The sequence below is a fragment of the Tarenaya hassleriana genome, unplaced genomic scaffold (genome assembly GCF_000463585.1).
Source record: "Tarenaya hassleriana unplaced genomic scaffold, ASM46358v1 Cleome6, whole genome shotgun sequence".
In the NCBI taxonomy this organism is placed as follows: Eukaryota; Viridiplantae; Streptophyta; class Magnoliopsida; order Brassicales; family Cleomaceae; genus Tarenaya; species Tarenaya hassleriana.
The window spans coordinates 5,011,970-5,030,977 of record NW_010968505.1 but is presented as its reverse complement, the minus strand read 5'-3'; the positions used below and the strand labels follow the sequence as shown (position 1 = coordinate 5,030,977).

Here is a 19,008-nt window from a genome sequence, read left to right as displayed (position 1 = left end):
AAAAAACAAACACATGCAAGAAGGACCGGAGAATCGGAAACTGTGGGAAACCACAAACGGGGAGGAGTGGACAAAAATGGTTGCCGAAATGAACGAAGGATCGATAATTAGGGTTATAAGTGTAAAGAGGACAGAGCGTCTGTTCTTGTTTCTTGTTACGCACGTTTCCTCCCTTTCTTCTCCCTTCCCCTCTCTCTCTCTCTCTTGTAGCATCCTCCTCTTGAAGAGCCTTAAAGAGGAGAGCTCTTGAGAAGGAGAAGAGGGTAGGAGCCCAGCCATCCTTCGGGTTTTTTCTCTCTCTTTTCTTTTCATCTCTCTCTAAAAGAACAAAAAAAAAAATGGCGTCTGATATATCGTGGGATGAACTCAAGAAGGAGAACGTGGATCTCGTAAGCGATTCCCTCATCTCGTCTCTCGTTCAAATCTTGATTCTGTCATGGGTTTCGCCATGAATATACGAATATGGAAACTGTTGATCCGCTAACAGGGGTTTTATGTATGAATGTAGGAGAATATCCCTGTCGAAGAAGTGTTTGAACAGCTGAAATGCTCGAGGGAAGGTTTATCGAGCGAAGAAGGGAGGAAGAGGCTCGAGATTTTCGGGGCAAACAAGCTCGAGGAGAAATCGGAGAACAAGTTTCTGAAGTTTCTAGGGTTCATGTGGAACCCTCTTTCATGGGTCATGGAATCTGCAGCCATCATGGCTATTGTTTTGGCCAATGGAGGAGGAAAGCCACCGGATTGGCAAGACTTTGTCGGTATCACTGTCTTGCTTATCATCAATTCCACCATCAGTTTCATCGAAGAAAACAACGCTGGTAACGCCGCAGCCGCACTCATGGCTAACCTTGCCCCGAAAACTAAGGTACAACGACACTAACTCTGTTTGAATTCATATATACATATATATATATATATATATGTGTGTGTGTGTGTTAGAGTTCGTGTTCGTACCAGTATATATGCATGAACTTGGCTCAATGTTTCGTGGAATATAGGTGTTGAGGGATGGGAAATGGGGCGAGCAAGAGGCAGCGATTCTGGTTCCGGGTGATCTGATCAGCATCAAGCTAGGCGATATCGTTCCCGCTGATGCTCGTCTTCTCGAGGGTGATCCTTTGAAGATCGACCAATCTGCTCTCACCGGTGAATCCCTTCCCGTGACTAAGAACCCGGGCAACGAGGTTTTCTCGGGCTCAACTTGCAAGCAAGGCGAGATTGAAGCAGTTGTTATCGCTACCGGTGTCCATACCTTCTTTGGAAAAGCCGCTCATCTTGTTGACAGTACCAACAACGTTGGACACTTCCAAAAGGTGCCCATATATATACAAAAACACATTGAATCTTTTAAGCAAATCTCTCTTGTTTTACCTCGGGTTTTTTCATCCTTTCGCATCATTGTTTCAGGTTCTGACAGCGATCGGTAACTTTTGCATCTGCTCCATCGCGGTGGGAATGCTCATTGAGATTGTGATAATGTACCCTGTCCAACACCGAGCGTACAGAGATGGTATCGACAATCTGTTGGTACTTCTGATCGGAGGAATCCCGATCGCAATGCCAACCGTCTTGTCTGTGACAATGGCCATTGGTTCACACAGACTGTCTCAACAAGGAGCTATCACCAAGAGAATGACGGCTATCGAAGAAATGGCAGGGATGGATGTTCTCTGCAGTGATAAAACCGGAACCCTAACCCTAAACAAGCTTACCGTAGACAAAACCCTGATCGAGGTTGGTGCTAAAAGTGTTTGTGCCATCCACTTTTGGCCATCAGAGCTCAAAAAACTTGGATTCCAAACACACAAGAATGAATGTGACAGCCCTTATGGGGGTGGTATTTACATTTTGTAGGTGTTCCCAAAAGACTTGGATGCAGATAGTGTTCTCCTGCACGCTGCCAGAGCCTCCAGGGTCGAGAACCAGGATGCTATTGACGCTTGCATTGTTGGAATGTTGAGTGATCCAAAGGAGGTACTCATCTTTCTATCGATAAACATATTTTCTTGTTCGGTTGGATTTGCCTGTATAGTAACCAGTTAGTTGATTTTCAGGCAAGAGCTGGAATCACAGAGTTGCATTTCCTACCCTTCAACCCTGTAGAGAAACGTACGGCAAACACATACGTTGATGCTAATGGTGACTGGCACAGGAGCAGCAAAGGTGCTCCTGAGCAGGTAATGACAAACTAAAATTGATTATTCTCCTTCGTTTAGACGCGGATTTCTCTCGTACTTGACTGAACAAACCTTCTCTCGAAATCAGATCATTGATCTCTGTGAGCTCAAGGGAGAGACACTGAAAAAAGCTCATGAAGTCATTGATAGCTATGCTGAGAGAGGACTCCGTTCTCTTGCAATAGCACGCCAAGTACATTACCAACAACATCTCCTTCAATAAGATTCTTTAATGCATGATTCTTTGACATGCCGATGATGAATCGCTTTGTCAATCCAATTACAGACTGTGCCGGAGAAGACCAAGGAAAGCGTTGGAAGCCCATGGGAATTCGTTGGGTTGTTACCGCTCTTTGACCCACCAAGGCATGATAGTGCAGAGACGATCAGGCGTGCCCTTGAACTCGGTGTTAATGTCAAGATGATTACAGGTGATCAACTCGCCATTGGAATTGAGACTGGTCGTAGGCTTGGCATGGGAACCAACATGTACCCTTCATCTTCACTTTTGGGCACATCCAAGGATGAGTCACTTGCTGGCATCCCAGTCGATGAGCTCATCGAGAAGGCTGATGGATTTGCCGGAGTTTTCCCTGGTACATACATTCACCTCTCCAATATGAAAATCCATATAAAGATTCATCCACATGACCGTTTTCCCTTCGTGATATTTCCTCTGTTCCTGCAGAACACAAGTATGAGATTGTGAGAAAACTCCAAGAAAGGAAGCATATTTGTGGTATGACTGGAGATGGTGTGAACGATGCTCCAGCTTTGAAGAAGGCAGACATTGGAATTGCGGTGGCTGATGCAACTGATGCGGCTCGAAGCGCCTCAGACATTGTTCTTACAGAGCCGGGATTGAGCGTGATCATTAGTGCAGTGTTGACGAGCCGTGCCATTTTCCAGAGAATGAAGAACTACACCATCTATGCGGTTTCAATCACTATCCGTATTGTTCTTGGGTTCATGCTCGTGGCATTGATCTGGAGATTCGATTTTGCACCTTTCATGGTTTTGATCATCGCGATCCTTAATGATGGAACCATCATGACAATCTCCAAGGACAGAGTGAAACCCTCTCCCGTCCCCGACTCTTGGAAACTCAAGGAGATTTTCGCTACCGGTGTCGTCTTAGGAACCTACATGGCCCTTACCACAGTTCTCTTCTTCTGGCTTGCTCAAAGCACTGACTTCTTCTCGGTAAGCATATCATCATGTCAAAACCGTGATTTTTTGTCACTCGTCGTTGGTAATGACCCTATCCGAATGAACTTGCAGAACAAGTTTGGCGTTAGGTCAATCCAAGGGAAAGAAGAAGAGCTAATGGCGGCTCTATACCTTCAAGTGAGCATCATCAGTCAGGCCCTTATCTTCGTCACCAGATCAAGGAGCTGGTCATTCGTGGAACGGCCGGGGCTTTTGCTCCTTGGAGCCTTCATCATTGCTCAGTTGGTTAGTAGAATATCCTCTCTTGCATCTGCAATTCCTGTCCATTTTTAGTGCACTTTGTTATGAGACATTTTCATTCTCACAGGTGGCTACGGTTATTGCTGTGTATGCACATTGGGAATTCGCAAGGATCGAAGGTTGTGGTTGGGGATGGGCCGGAGTCATCTGGGCATACAGTATCGTCACCTACATTCCTCTCGACATCCTCAAGTTCATCATCCGCTACTCCCTAAGTGGCAAGGCCTGGGACAACATGATCGAAAATAAGGTAAAGTACACGAGGAGAAGACTTTGAAAAAACTGAAAACAAGGAATCATAGGTTCATATTTCAACCTGTTTCATTGTTGCTTCTTCTGTTTTCACAGACAGCTTTCACGACGAAGAAAGACTACGGAAAAGGACAGAGAGAGGCTCAATGGGCATTAGCTCAACGTACCCTACACGGCCTTCCTCCTCCAGAAGCAATGTTCCATGATCACAATCACGAGCTATCAGAAATAGCCGAGCAAGCCAAGAGACGTGCTGAGGTTGCAAGGTAAACAGTTTCTTCCTGCATATTCTTGTAGGTCATGAAATTTTCTGGACCAACTAACAAGGTGAAGCTTTCTTTCGGTTTGTTGTCAGGCTGAGGGAGCTTCACACTCTTAAGGGCCATGTTGAATCCGTGGTGAAGCTGAAGGGACTTGACATCGATACCATTCAACAACACTACACTGTCTAAACCAGTTCAAAGGCTTTCTAATGAAGGTTTATTAGTAACCATAATCTTTGTATTCTTGTTCTGCTTTTTTTTTTTTATATATTCATCAAATTAAAATTGTAAGAGAGCTAAAATGAGAATATGTTTTTCCCGTTGGACTGAAAATATCGCCTAACTACGTAAAAAGTAACCCGCTTGAATTTTCTCTGTTACTGTAACACCTGGTTCATATGACTGTATAATACTATGCTAAAGCTCTACATTTCTATAGTAAAAGCACGGTCACATCATCACAGCAAAATGTAATTCCAATACAAGAGTTATATAAGCAAAACTCCTCCACCTCCTATGTTACTTGGCCCAACATATAGTAACCAGAGATTAGTGAAGGTATCCAGCATGTAAAAGGTACCATAATGCCGCATCAGCAGCATGTTCTGCCGCACCTTTCTTGGTTGGTTTGGCCGCACCATAGCACTCCAGGGTCAGACCCGAGGAATCTGCTACTTTGATGATAACCTTATAAGTGAATCTGTATACACGTAATGGACTACATGAGCAAATATAACCGGAATGCAAGTGTTGAAAATTGATAAGATTCAATTATAGATAACAAAAGTAGTGATATGGGCAAAAGCCATGGAAACTGTCCAAAGAGCCATGTGCTCGGTTCATGTTCATGTCTTCAACATGAAAGAATAGGGTATAAAATTTCATTGCAAATATTATACATCAGATAATCAAGAGAAGAATTGAGCACTGTCATTACTTACGATTTTATATGGTCTGGTCCTTCTTCCTCACAACATTGGAAATCTGGTGGTTTCCAGCAATTGGCAACACACGTTTCATATAAGCGGGATCTTGCTGTTTTGTTGTTTAATCCACCTGTTTAGTCATTTACATAGATAACTCAGGTAACGAACCCAAATCTACAACCATTAAAATCAATATAGATAATGGATAATAGCAGTAGGACAATAGAATGCAAACCTTTCATATCTGAAATTGTCGGAAAAATTGCTTCTCCGTTTGCCTGCTTAGAAAGCCATTCTCGTGTTTCTGATAAAAGCCCACTGATAATTGGCTCAACGCTGCATGAGGAACTTGCTTCAACAACCCTACAATCAGTCCCGGAATCATTGTGAAACGAGTCTTCCAAATTCAGCAGTCCAAAGTCTATGCCATCAAGATCTGTAACATCTACAGATTCTTCATTGTAGCCAATGCCATCAAGATCTGTAACATCTACAGGTTCTTCATTGTAGCCAATCAATTTAGCTTCCATTCTGCTGCTATCCTTTAAAACTTTCTCCAATGGGTTAGTTATTGTTATGCAGATATGAGCCTGCATATGAATACAAAAAGAGCTCCTTAACAAACAAGTTTCCACGCTATTACATGGTATATCAAATAACAAATATACGTGGTGGTAGATAACATTGCTCTGATTTCAGATTACCTTAAGCTCCTTAATCATCATCTCTGCAGCCTTCCTTGTGCTCTCTCTTTTGCTTCGACCAGTTGCGGAAACATTAAGACAGGAATCCTCCTTAGTCAGTTTTACTTCAACAGAATAAGCACCATCCACCTTTTTCTTTGAAATTTCCTGATTCCACTTCAGAGACTGGCTAAGTTCAAGCAGCTCCCTAACAGGACTAAGTTGCACATTCGACGTGTTTTTCACTGGATCTAGAAACAATAGCATCGTTTTCCAAACATTGTTCAAGTTGAACCCTGAGTCTACAAGCATAGCCCCAAAATAAGATTCGATCAAGTCACCGAGAACCTGCATATCAATACAACAGCAATAATAAATCTTCTTGTGATTGCCAAGGTCAAGATTTTTCATTATGTTGGTTCAGCCGATCAAAAATGAGAAGTCAAACAAAAGAGAAAGGCGTAAAAGGCTTGAATGCATTATCATCTCGATTAGAATTTATCCAAAATGAGAAACAGATACAGAAACTAAGAAGAGAACTCAAAACAGAGAGGTTTAGCATTATTGAGAAATGTGAACTGAAGTATATTCCGTCCTAAATTTCCTTACACATTTAGCCATGAGAAAATATAACATATTTCAACATCAGGGAAAAATTTATGCTATGCCTAGCATATTCATAAGCAAAAAACCAAAACCCAGACAAGTTGTGAGTATGATTTCCTGATAGCTCAAGTTCAAATATGGACACACTAAAACATGAAACAGAAGCTACCAAAATTTACTTTCTCCCGGACAAAAGAAATAACCAAACATACCTTTGGACATTTAGGAACTTCAGATAGTCCACTTTCAGGTGGTGATACAGCCAAGAAATCAGTATAATCTTTTATAGCTTCACGGAGAAAAACAGAGTCACACAAAAGAAATCTGTCAAGGGAAAGACTGATGGCAACATTAGCAAATGCCTTATTATTTACAGAGAGCGACCGCAAATCTGTCAGTTGACCAGGTTTCAGATTTGGATAGACTGTGAAAAAATAGGACGTGATTAAGTAGTCCAGAACAGCATCGCCGAGAAACTCCAATCTCTGGTAAATTTCATGAACAAAATATCGGTTACCATACAGGAGTAATAAGATAATAAAAGGAAGTCACCAGAGGAGAGAAGAAAAGAAACCTGGTAGCAACCTCCCCCATGCCTGTTGTAAGAAGGATGGACAAAGGCTTGTAGAAGAAGACCTTTGTTGAAAAACTTATAACCAAGAATGTCCTCAAGGGCAGCCAAATCGATGTGAGAAGTAAGCGGCATGTAGATATTGCTACCAATGCAAGCATCTCGTACTTTCGAGGGTTCAAAACCAACATCTATCCCTATCCATCTAAGAAATGCAGTTGCACCTTTGAAGCCACTGTCAACTATGAATGCTCCAATAAGAGCCTCAACCACATCTGCTATCGTTTTCTTGTGCAACCAATGATGGCCTTTGCTGCATCGGATTGCATTAGAACAACAGGCTGGAGTTCCATGCAGAGAATTAATTTCTTTTGCAGCTCCCTCTTCACAGGTTACTTTGCATGGATGGCCCAAAGCAAAGAACTGACCAGGATTGAAAGTTTGGTCACGTATGTAAACCTGAAGGAGTCATGAGGACAAAACATGATTATAAACTAGAGACGAGTCATTTACAACATAAAAGGCATTCTAAAATCTAAGACAAGTGATTTAGCATGCCTGAGCAGTATACATGAGCATAGGTTCCAACTGCATTTTATGCATTAGTATTGGTATCTGTCATCTATTACAGACTGAAATAGCTTAAATAAGGGCCAAAAAGCAAAAGCCCTAAGAAAGAAATATTAAAAATCACCTGCAGATTGCTCCTGATTGCAAGGCTGAACAAGTTGGAATTGTTAACAATATTAGAACGTCTCCGAGTTAGTTCTCCCTCGTCGAGGTTATGATAGAGTAAGAAAAGGCGGCGACTGACAGCAAATTTCAGGAATGCATCACCGAGCACCTCAAGCCTTTCAAGAGAAAACCGCTCCTGGCACTTCTCGGTCGTAAGTGCCTCAAGCACCTGTAATAATTCACTTAGTCAAAGACAGATAGAAAAAAGGCCCATGCTTTGCCAGTTTCCGCGAAAACCAAGCATATGAATTATCAGGTGAGGTGAGGTTATACTCTGTGACCAGAAACTTCAGCAGCTTCAGGGATTGAAGCAGAAAGCATATCCCTCAGTTCAATTGCTACAAGTAAATTCTCGAGGCGATGCATGAGAGATGGTAGCAAGGACAACGAACTTCCAATTTCTTTAGAAAATCCTTTTATCTTTAATTGACAAAGCTCAGGAGGAAGCTCGATGAAGTATTCCTCAAGTTCCTGTGGTTCTGTGTTTGGCAAAGTGAGAATAGTAAGCAACAATTGAATACATATATATATATATGTGTGTGTACATGATATATAAGCATGTACGTGCATAGGAACTTGAAGTCATATAAACAGAGTGAGAAAGAAATTACCTAAATTGCTCAGGTTCCGATTGTTCAGCAAGTTCCGCAAATGGAAAACTGGTTTCACAAGTAGGAGAGGTTGGTTGGGGTGCTTGAGTTCTATGTCATACCTATTTTTGCACATATAGATGAGAACTTCTTGAAGTTCAAGAATAATCATGTGGAAATAAAGGCTAAAATCCCAACCAACTTTCTAAAGTAATTTTTGAAACTATAAGAAAGTTATAATGCTATGTAAGTTATCAGGAAAAAAAAACAAAAAATAGAACATATAAATACATAAACTCCCCAAGTAAAATTTCAGTCAAATCATTAGTAAAAAACAGTAGTTTAGTAGCTTACGTTTTATGCACCCTCTCCACATGGCTTTGGGAGCTTGATTCCTTAAACTGACTGAGAATTTTTTTTATGGCAAACATCAACAACAAAGTAAAAATGTTTGTTGTGTGTGGCAAAAACCAGGCTGTTCTTCACATTACCAATGCTCCAAAAACCATTTGCAAGATTTAAGTGAAAGCCCGTTGGAGGAACTACACCTTCAACAAGATCAGATGGAGCCTTGAAGATTGGAGATGACATAAATTTTCTGAGAGTTTCCCAATCTACAGTTATACCGCCTTTAGTGTCATGCACATGAACCGGAAGCAGAAGGTAGAAGGTACAGATACTTGTTACAGAGGAATCCTGCATTCCCAGTGGAACAAACTCAGGAATGAGCTCTCGTCGTTCAAGAATAGCCTTTAGGGCAACCTCCTGGAAAAGCTCCGCTAGCCTTATCTACATGGCAGTAAACAAGTAAGATGAGTTGTTCAGTCAGTACAAATTATTCAATTAAGGCAACAATACCTCATTGCCGTTGAACTCAGTGATTCATGCTGCGAGAAGATTCACATACACAGATCTACGATGAGCAAGGTGAAGATCAATTTCCATTCTCTCACCCTCCACAGGGAGAGGCGATTTCAGGAAGAGACCAAAATTTCTGTAGACTCTATCCTCAGGAACAGGCACAAACTTTATATAGTATGAATGAAGGTTGACACAATCCATTGATTTATCCCATTGTTGTTTAAGCAAGGTAGGAACCAGCATCTCATACAGTCCATCTCGAGAACTTTCTTCACCTGAAAAGAAAAAGAGAGAGAATGGTTATCTAAGACACCCAAATAGCATAGGCAACAGATGTTTTCAACATAAACCAATTACTCACCTTCACTACTATCAGAATCAGATTCATCATCTATAGATTCTTCCGCAATCTCATCATTCGACTGTGGCAAGAGAAAGGTGTTAAGTACGCCCAGTTTGTGCAATTCTTCCACTGCCTTCAGACAAGCATCCTTCTTAGCAGCTTCACTAGAAGGTTGCAGCGAACTGACAATCTTGCGTAAAGGAGCATTGGAAGGTAAAACTATGTGACAGATGGTTCCACTTAAATCATCGATGAAAAAGAACTCTGGCTTGGGCTGAAAAAATCTGGAGAGAAGAAAATGAAGAGTCATGGGAACTGAATTAGGACACCATTCTAACACACCCAAATATTTATGAGAAGAAAACAGTTTTCCCAACAGAACTAGGAGACATACTCATCATGTGGAAGCCTGGAACAGTAATGATGTAACAGGGAAATGCTAGATCCAGCAGTGACTGAAGCCCCAGTTTGATCAACTCTGTAGATCCGCTCATCAATACTAGGAAATGTATCTTTTGACGTTCTGGCAGAAATTTCCACATTCATTCGCTCTTCTTCTATTTTAAAATTTTTAATTAAATCCAATTCTTTTTTGTTGGCCCTGCATGACAAACAATAGTGATCTTAATCGGCATTGGAAAGGAAAGAGGAAAATTATACACAAGGTCTTATCGGAATTCACTCCAGTGCACCTGTTCACTAGAAATGCATATTCAGACTGAGGCATCCGAGCACGGCCTCTTGATTGAATGAGGCTGGCAACGGTTTCTGGAAGATCGAAACGTATCACAAGACAACATGTCTGAATATCAAGACCTTCTTCACCAACTTGAGTAGCGACCAAAAGATTCAGCTACAACAGAAAAAGAATTAACAATAACTATTGGTTAAGCATGTTAAAGAGCAGGCGTCTCCTCACACTAGCTATCGGTTAAGCAGTGTTAAAATGTCACCTCTCCAGATCGGAACCTTTCGAGTATTGCATTCAAGCCCATTCTTGAGATGCTTTTCAGTCCACAGTTGACTCCAACAAGGAAATCGGACTTCCAAGAATTTAGGAATTTCATGTTCTTTAGTATGTAGGCCAAAGTTCTTGCGATCACAATCCGTTTGACAAATATTATGCACTTCATGTTTGGCTGTGACCTGAAAGAAAATGAGAAAAAAAACTTACCACAAAACATATACTTTTGTTTCTCTTTCTCGGCAAACTCATGAGCATGCCTGAAGAATCAAGCAACAGGACTCGACAGGTGATAAGAAGTTACAAATGGCCATGGTCATAATAAATTTTCAGCACTCCATTTAAAAGAAACTTAAGTGCCCATGCCACCACAAATTAAAAGTAAAAGGTTATTTTGCCTATTACTTTGAGAGAAGAGATATGATAACTTCTGGACATAGCTCCACTGATGATAGGATAATTCCATCCAGTATATATAATCCCATCAGCGTTCTATCTGGTAGGTTCTATATCAAATCTTAGAAAAACTGAGAAACCTAAATAAAAAAGAGATAGGTCATCCTGGACTAGTGCTTCTTCCATAAAGCATGCTTGTCATTTATATGGAAAATGAAATGGTAGGATTCAGGCTTGCAGCTGTATAGTAACCGCTCAAGAGAATCAATGGCAGCCCATAAATTCATTCTTGCACTTACTCTCTTTGAAATGTCTAGAGAACATGGTCTAACAAAAAAAATTGGTCTTGCTATTTATTTAACTCAAATACCAACCTGTATGTGGAAAGTATTCCAATCAACCTTTGAAGCTTTCCAGAGAAAAATGGATCCTGTAAAAATTCTACGCTGGATACTTTGGATGCAATCTCATCTAAAATCACAGCGAAAAGGAAAGGAAACAGATATTGAGCCAACCACTTTGGTTAATAGAGCATCCACATGCAAATAATAAATGAAGAGAAAAGTGAACAACTTGGTGGACCACAGCTTACGCCATTGCAGAAATAAGAAGGAATATTTTAATGACATAATCTTCGGAAGATAATATGGTAGAGTACCATGGTGTCTTACCCTCGTCAAAATCAGAAGAGAGGGCTCTCGCAGCTAGAGGAAGGTACATATTACACAGAGAATAATCGTTGGACTTTTCATCCTCTCTCAATAGCTCCCCTCTCACACTTTGATCGCCATTCAGTAGAATTCTAGTAGCCTATGAACCAGTAGCAGAACCCATTAGCAGATCACATATTTAATCTACACAACAAAATAACAGATAAAGGCCACAAGATGGAAAGTTGCATCTTGTGGCCTTTATTCTGGATACTGTTCATAAATAAACAAAGAAAAACTGCACAGTGCACATGACCTCTCTCGACTTTGTCCTCCACGAAATATTCTCATATTCATGAATCAGAAGTTATCTCCAGCATCCCAGTGAACATTTCACTAGAACAATTCACTTTCTCCTCTTTTTTCAAAATTTTCTCTGTTCTATTCCCTCTTGTAGATCTAGTACTATTAGTTGTAGGTTCAACAACGGCAGGACTCTGCTATTTCTTAACTTGCATCTCATTGGCAATTAAGATTATTAGGCTACACTGTATCAGTACCAGAAAACGGGAATTTGAATATGACTGCATAGTGAAAGAAATGGAAGTTATCAAAGCTGCAAACCAGCTAATACAGGTGATCAACACCAATTGGAAACAGACAAGAAAACAAACACTATCAAAGAAACCTGATAAGGTGGCAACAGAATATGAATACCTGAAGTGCTCCCCAGAGGCCAAGATTCTCCAAAACATTAATGATATTATCATGCGTTCTCTTGAGAAGCTTTTTCATGTTCAGGAGGCTCTTATGACTGAGATTGTTATCTGTCTTTGTTTTCAGTGATGCAAAGACCTCCTGTTTGATTTCCTCTAGCTTATATTGGTATACCAGGTTTGAGCAAGATGTATCATTCAAAGCTGAGCCATAATAATATACTTTGACCATAGGAGATGCTACAAAACTTTCCAGTTCATCATTGTTTTCCACTGAACAAACCTATAGGATCAAGGGGAAAAAAGGGATAGACCATTGTTTGAGAATTCCAACTGCATGATGGATATAATATATAATTAAGCGACAAAGAGATATGACTGCTGCCTATACAAATAGCAAAAGCTATTATTCTCAGAATGTTTCTTTTCACTGCAGAAACACCCAAATTAATATCCCATGGGAAACTTATCTTGTACAGCAAAGCAAAGAAAATTCCTAGTTCTGATTGCCACTGCTAGAACAGAGGATTGCCAAGTTCTAAAAGTAAAATTCTCAATGAAAATGGGTGCAGAACTAATAAACCTTTAAATCAGGACTTCTGATAGCATACCTTGGCATTGAGCATAATTTCAAGGCTGTTTATGCTTTTTGCTAAATTCTCTTGCTGAAAAGCTCCTGCCAAATAGGTATACCGGTGAAAACTAACCATAAAGAGAAGGAAGCTGACTAAAGATTACGCCCATCAGCAAGAGAGCAACAAATTTCAATTGAAAGCATATAAACCAGCAGCAACCAACGCATATGTCCTTTGCTGAATCTCTGGAATCAGCGAGAGGAATTAAAGTTGGGACTACCTTTGCCTACCACTGGAGAGGCAGTCATTCCAAATATACGAGGAAGCTTTGAACCATTTGTTTCATAGAACACCTGTATTTTATGAACCAACTTAAAGCTGATTTTTGTATGCCAATATCAGTTCAGAGAATATGATGCTAAAAAGAGTGGATTAAATTGACCTTCATGATTTGTGCATAGGGATGGTTGCTTTTGACTTGAGCATGGTGACACTCATCAAAAACTAAAAGGGAAATGTGGTCCATCCTGATGAAACAGTGTTGTAAATTATGCAGAAGTATTTGAGGCGTCATTACAAGAACCTGCAGGAAATGTTCAGCCACAAGGGAAAAGAAGCAAAAAAAATTGATTCCTCAATGAGCAACCGATCCAAGTTAACTGTTAACCAAGTGAAACTTTTTACAGAATGCCTCCTAACCTGCAAGTTCAAATAAAATGTCAAAAATAAAACAAGCAAGTCACCTCCTTGTCTGAAATCTCTTTCTCCCAGTCAGAATGGGTCTTCAGATGCTTGGTTCCACCACAATGAATCCCAACATTGAAGTCTATTGACTCTGCTATGACCCGGGCTTGCTATAAAGTAACAACAAACTTTGAATACGCAAAGACAGCATGAACTTGAAGGAAGAAAATGGATCATTCACAATAAAATTCTCACCTGTTGCACCAACGCCACGGTAGGAGCAAGAAATATACATACGCTTTTTTCAGGGCTACGAATCAGGTGACCAAGCTCATATATAAGCAGAACCGCGATATGGGTCTTCCCACAACCCGTACCCAAATACACGACAATGTTTTCCTCGGTCGCTTTCTTGCACAGCTCGATCTGATACCTTTAAGACAAAACCAAGATGCATTATGATGTTTCCCATTTAAACACAGGAACTCTACAACACTGAAAAAAAAAAGAAAAGGATTCTCTTGGAGAACAACGTTTCTGATCATCTTCTTTGTCTTTTCTTTTCTTCTGCAACCAAGACGATCGGCCAAAATTATACATCTACTGTCCGGTTTTCGCCATTAGACAAGATTTCGCAAACCTTTAGCAGCAACAACAAAAACCCAGAAGCAAAAATGTCTTCCTTCCTCGTAAAGAAAACCGAAAAAGATTCCAACATTCAGAATGTACCTTCTTGCTTTTCTTCTGGGATCTTTCTCCATGTTCAGTGATGGATCATCCGGGTAAGTACCCACTTCGACCATTGCAGCCACCGGCGAGGAAGAAGTAGAAGCACGGTGAATGGCGGAACCACCGTCACCAGCGACGGCGGCGGCGGAGAGAGTAACGTCACCGGACTCGCCGTCAGGCATGGAGGAAGAAGAGGGGAAAAGGAATGGAAAGCAAAAGCTGAAGTGGGGAAAGTTGGCAGCGTTAGATTCTTTTACAAAGAAATAAAACCTGGTCGCGAAGTAAAGTAATTCCCCGCTGTTTGGTATTGGGAATTTTCTGGCGTGTTTTCCTCTCTTTTTCCCTGGAAAATTTCCCCCTCAGATAACATTCACGCCCATTTCCACGCCACTTATATAAAACAAACAAAATGATATGCAAGGAAAGTTTTAGTATTTATTTCTGCTAGGCTACTCAGATATTTTTGGTAATAAAAACATCAATTTCAAAATATATACTATACAAATATATTATCTTTAAAATTTCTAAGTAAATATACCAATTTTTCTAAATTTACGAGATTCTCATACGCGGTAACGGTGTTATATTTAACGGAATCTAATAATGACGTATAAAGTAATTCATAGACGGTAATTGTGTTATATTTGACGGAATCCAAAAACGACGTAACGTGACTTAAACTTCTATCTATAGTGTTTTTTATAAAAAATCATATATAAATATCTAAACTTTTACAAAAATCACAAATAAATATATTAACTATAAAATTTTTATATAAATATCTGAAATTTTTAAAAATTCTATATAAATACTTCGATTTTTGAAATTTTCCCAAACAAACTCAAAATTCAGGTATTTCTCGAATAAAAATAATCGATACTAGTAACGAATTTTTTGTTTATTTGAAATTTTTTTCAAAAAATTTAGGTATTTTTGTAGAATTTTAAAAAATTCAGTTATTTATACGAAAGTTTTATATTTCAGGTATTTATTTGAGATTTTTATAAAAATTTAATTAGTTAAATATTATTTTCTCGTTTTCTTACGTAAAAACTCGTAATCACTATTTTTTTTAATGTGCACCGGATAAATCTTCAATTTGATATAATATTCTTTAAAACACACGAGAGTTGTAAAACCAGTTTAAATTGTTTTCCTCTTTTCTTTTCCCACGAAAATTCTCTCTTAGAGAAAATTCACACTCATTTTCACGCCACTCATATAAAACAAACAAAATGAATACAAAATGGGTCATCGATGTGCAATGAGAGTTTTGGTATTTATTTCTGTTACACTACTCAGGTAATTTTGGTAATAAAAACATCAATTTCAAATTATGTACTATACAAGTATATTATCTTTAAAATTTGTAAATAAATATACCAATTTTTCTAAATTTACGAGATTCTCATACGCGGTAACGGCGTTATATTTAACGGAATCTAATCATGACGTATAAAGTAATTCATAGACGGTAATTGTGTTACATTTGACGGAATCCAAAAACGACGTAACATGACTTAAACTTTTATCTATAGTGTTTTAAAAAAAATCATATATAAATATCTAAACTTTTACAAAAATCACAAATAAATATATTAATTATAAAATTTTTATATAAATATCTGAAATTTTTAAAAATTCTATATAAATACTTAGATTTTTGAAATTTTACCAAACTCAAAATTCAGGTATTTTTTGAATAAAATAATCGATATTAGTAATGAATTTTTTGTTTACTTGAAATTTTTTTCAAAAAATTTAGGTATTTTTGTAGAATTTTAAAAAATTCAGTTATTTATATAAAAGTTTTATATTTCAGGTATTTATTTGATATTTTTATAAAAATTTAATTATTTAAATATTATTTTCTCTTTTTTTACGTAAAAACTCATAATAACTATTTTTTTGAATGTGCACCGGATATATCTTCAATTTGATATAATATTCTATAAAAAACATGAGAGTTGTAAAACCGGTTTAAATTGTTTCCCTCTTTTCTTTTCTCAGGAAAATTCCCTCTTAGAGAAAATTCACACCCATTTTCGGACCACTCATATAAAACAAACAAAATGAATACAAAATGGATCATCAATATACAAGGAGAGTTTGGTATTTATTTCTGCTATACTACTCAGATACTTTTGGTAATAAAAACATCAATTTCAAAATATGTACTATACAAGTATATTATCATTAAAATTTTTAAATAAATATATCAATTTTTCTAAATTTACGAGATTCTCATACGCGGTAACAGCGTTATATTTAACAGAATCTGATAATGACGTATAACGTAACTCATAGACGGTAATTGTGTTACATTTGACGGAATCCGAAAACGACGTAACGTGACTTAAACTTTTATCTATAGTGTTTTTTAAAAAAAACATATATAAATATCTAAACTTTTACAAAAATCACAAATAAATATATTAACTATAAAATTTTTATATAAATATCTGAAATTTTTAAAAATTCTATATAAATAATTAGATTTTTGAAATTTTCCCAAACTCAAAATTCAGGTATTTTTTGAATAAAATAATCGATATTAGTAATGAATTTTTTGTTTACTTGAAATTTTTTTCAAAAAATTTAGGTATTTTTGTAGAATTTTAAAAAATTCAGTTATTTATATAAAAGTTTTATATTTCAGGTATTTATTTGATATTTTTATAAAAGTTTAATTATTTAAATATTATTTTCTCTTTTTTTACGTAAAAACTCATAATAACTATTTTTTTTGAATGTGCACCAGATATATCTTCAATTTGATATAATATTCTATAAAAAACATGAGAGTTGTAAAACCGGTTTAAATTGTTTCCCTCTTTTCTTTTCTCAGGAAAATTCCCTCTTAGAGAAAATTCACACCCATTTTCGGACCACTCATATAAAACAAACAAAATGAATACAAAATGGATCATCAATATGCAAGGAGAGTTTGGTATTTATTTCTGCTATACTACTCAGGTACTTTTGGTAATAAAAACATCAATTTCAAAATATATACTATACAAATATATTATCTTTAAAATTTTTAAATAAATATACCAATTTTTCTAAATTTACGAGATTCTCATACGCGGTAACGGTGTTATATTTAACGGAATCTAATAATGACGTATAAAGTAATTCATAGACGGTAATTGTGTTATATTTGACGGAATCCAAAAACGACGTAACGTGACTTAAACTTCTATCTATAGTGTTTTTTATAAAAAATCATATATAAATATCTAAACTTTTACAAAAATCACAAATAAATATATTAACTATAAATTTTTTATATAAATATCTGAAATTTTTAAAAATTCTATATAAATACTTCGATTTTTGAAATTTTCCCAAACAAACTCAAAATTCAGGTATTTCTCGAATAAAAATAATCGATACTAGTAACGAATTTTTTGTTTATTTGAAATTTTTTTCAAAAAATTTAGGTATTTTTGTAGAATTTTAAAAAATTCAGTTATTTATACGAAAGTTTTATATTTCAGGTATTTATTTGAGATTTTTATAAAAATTTAATTAGTTAAATATTATTTTCTCGTTTTCTTACATAAAAACTCGTAATCACTATTTTTTTTAATGTGCACCGGATAAATCTTCAATTTGATATAATATTCTTTAAAATACACGAGAGTTGTAAAACCAGTTTAAATTGTTTTCCTCTTTTCTTTTCCCACGAAAATTCTCTCTTAGAGAAAATTTACACTCATTTTCACGCCACTCATATAAAACAAACAAAATGAATACAAAATGGGTCATCGATGTGCAATGAGAGTTTTGAAAATGGATCATCAATATTCAAGGAGAGTTTGGTATTTATTTCTGCTATACTACTCAGGTACTTTTGGTAATAAAAACATCAATTTCAAAATATGTACTATACAAGTATATTATCATTAAAATTTTTAAATAAATATACCAATTTTTCTAAATTTACGAGATTCTCATACGCGGTAACGGCGTTATATTTAACAGAATCTGATAATGACGCATAACGTAACTCATAGACGGTAATTGTGTTACATTTGACGGAATCCGAAAACGACGTAACGTGACTTAAACTTTTATCTAAAGTGTTTTTTAAAAAAAAACATATATAAATATCTAAACTTTTACAAAAATCACAAATAAATATATTAACTATAAAATTTTTATATAAATATCTGAAATTTTTAAAAATTCTATATAAATAATTAGATTTTTGAAATTTTCCCAAACAAACTCAAAATTCAGGTATTTTTTGAATAAAATAATCGATATTAGTAATGAATTTTTTGTTTACTTGAAATTTTTTTCAAAAAATTTAGGTATTTTTGTAGAATTTTAAAAAATTCAGTTATTTATATAAAAGTTTTATATTTCAGGTATTTATTTGATATTTTTATAAAAATTTAATTATTTAAATATTATTTTCTCTTTTTTTACGTAAAAACTCATAATCACTATTTTTTTGAATGGGCACCGGATACATCTTCAATTTGATATAATATTCTATAAAAAACATGAGAGTTGTAAAACCGGTTTAAATTGTTTTCCTCTTTTCTTTTCTCAGGAAAATTCCCTCTTAGAGAAAATTCACACCCATTTTCGGACCACTCATATAAAACAAACAAAATGAATACAAAATGGATCATCAATATGCAAGGAGAGTTTGGTATTTATTTCTGCTATACTACTCAGGTACTTTTGGTAATAAAAACATCAATTTCAAAATATGTACTATACAAGTATATTATCATTAAAATTTTTAAATAAATATACCAATTTTTCTAAATTTACGAGATTCTCATACGCGGTAACGG

At 36.5% G+C, this 19,008-nt stretch overlaps 2 protein-coding genes across 2 annotated transcripts; one reads left to right on the top strand and one right to left on the bottom strand.

Moving 5' to 3' along the window:
• The first annotated feature begins 147 nt into the window (after nt 1–147).
• LOC104799630 (ATPase 8, plasma membrane-type-like) lies at nt 148–4,548 on the top strand. Its single transcript, XM_010522256.2, has 13 exons — nt 148–389; nt 509–865; nt 999–1,313; nt 1,408–1,734; nt 1,855–1,974; nt 2,055–2,177; nt 2,266–2,370; nt 2,464–2,773; nt 2,866–3,380; nt 3,459–3,632; nt 3,715–3,897; nt 3,996–4,165; nt 4,255–4,548. The coding sequence occupies exons 1-13, from the start codon at nt 339–341 to the stop codon at nt 4,349–4,351; spliced, it is 2,847 nt and encodes a 948-aa protein (XP_010520558.1). The 5' UTR covers nt 148–338; the 3' UTR covers nt 4,352–4,548.
• LOC104799631 (dicer-like protein 4) lies at nt 4,416–14,522 on the bottom strand. The gene is given in 25 exon segments (XM_010522257.2): nt 4,416–4,862; nt 5,104–5,218; nt 5,324–5,678; nt 5,793–6,119; nt 6,590–6,862; nt 6,952–7,407; nt 7,643–7,852; nt 7,957–8,162; nt 8,295–8,395; nt 8,628–8,684; nt 8,686–9,062; nt 9,132–9,409; nt 9,496–9,761; nt 9,872–10,078; nt 10,170–10,330; nt 10,431–10,623; nt 11,212–11,308; nt 11,509–11,647; nt 12,205–12,486; nt 12,815–12,879; nt 13,059–13,131; nt 13,221–13,361; nt 13,522–13,632; nt 13,718–13,895; nt 14,192–14,522. Coding segments are annotated over 25 exon segments (5,001 nt in total). The 5' UTR covers nt 14,374–14,522; the 3' UTR covers nt 4,416–4,711.
• Between the last annotated feature and the right edge of the window lie 4,486 nt (nt 14,523–19,008).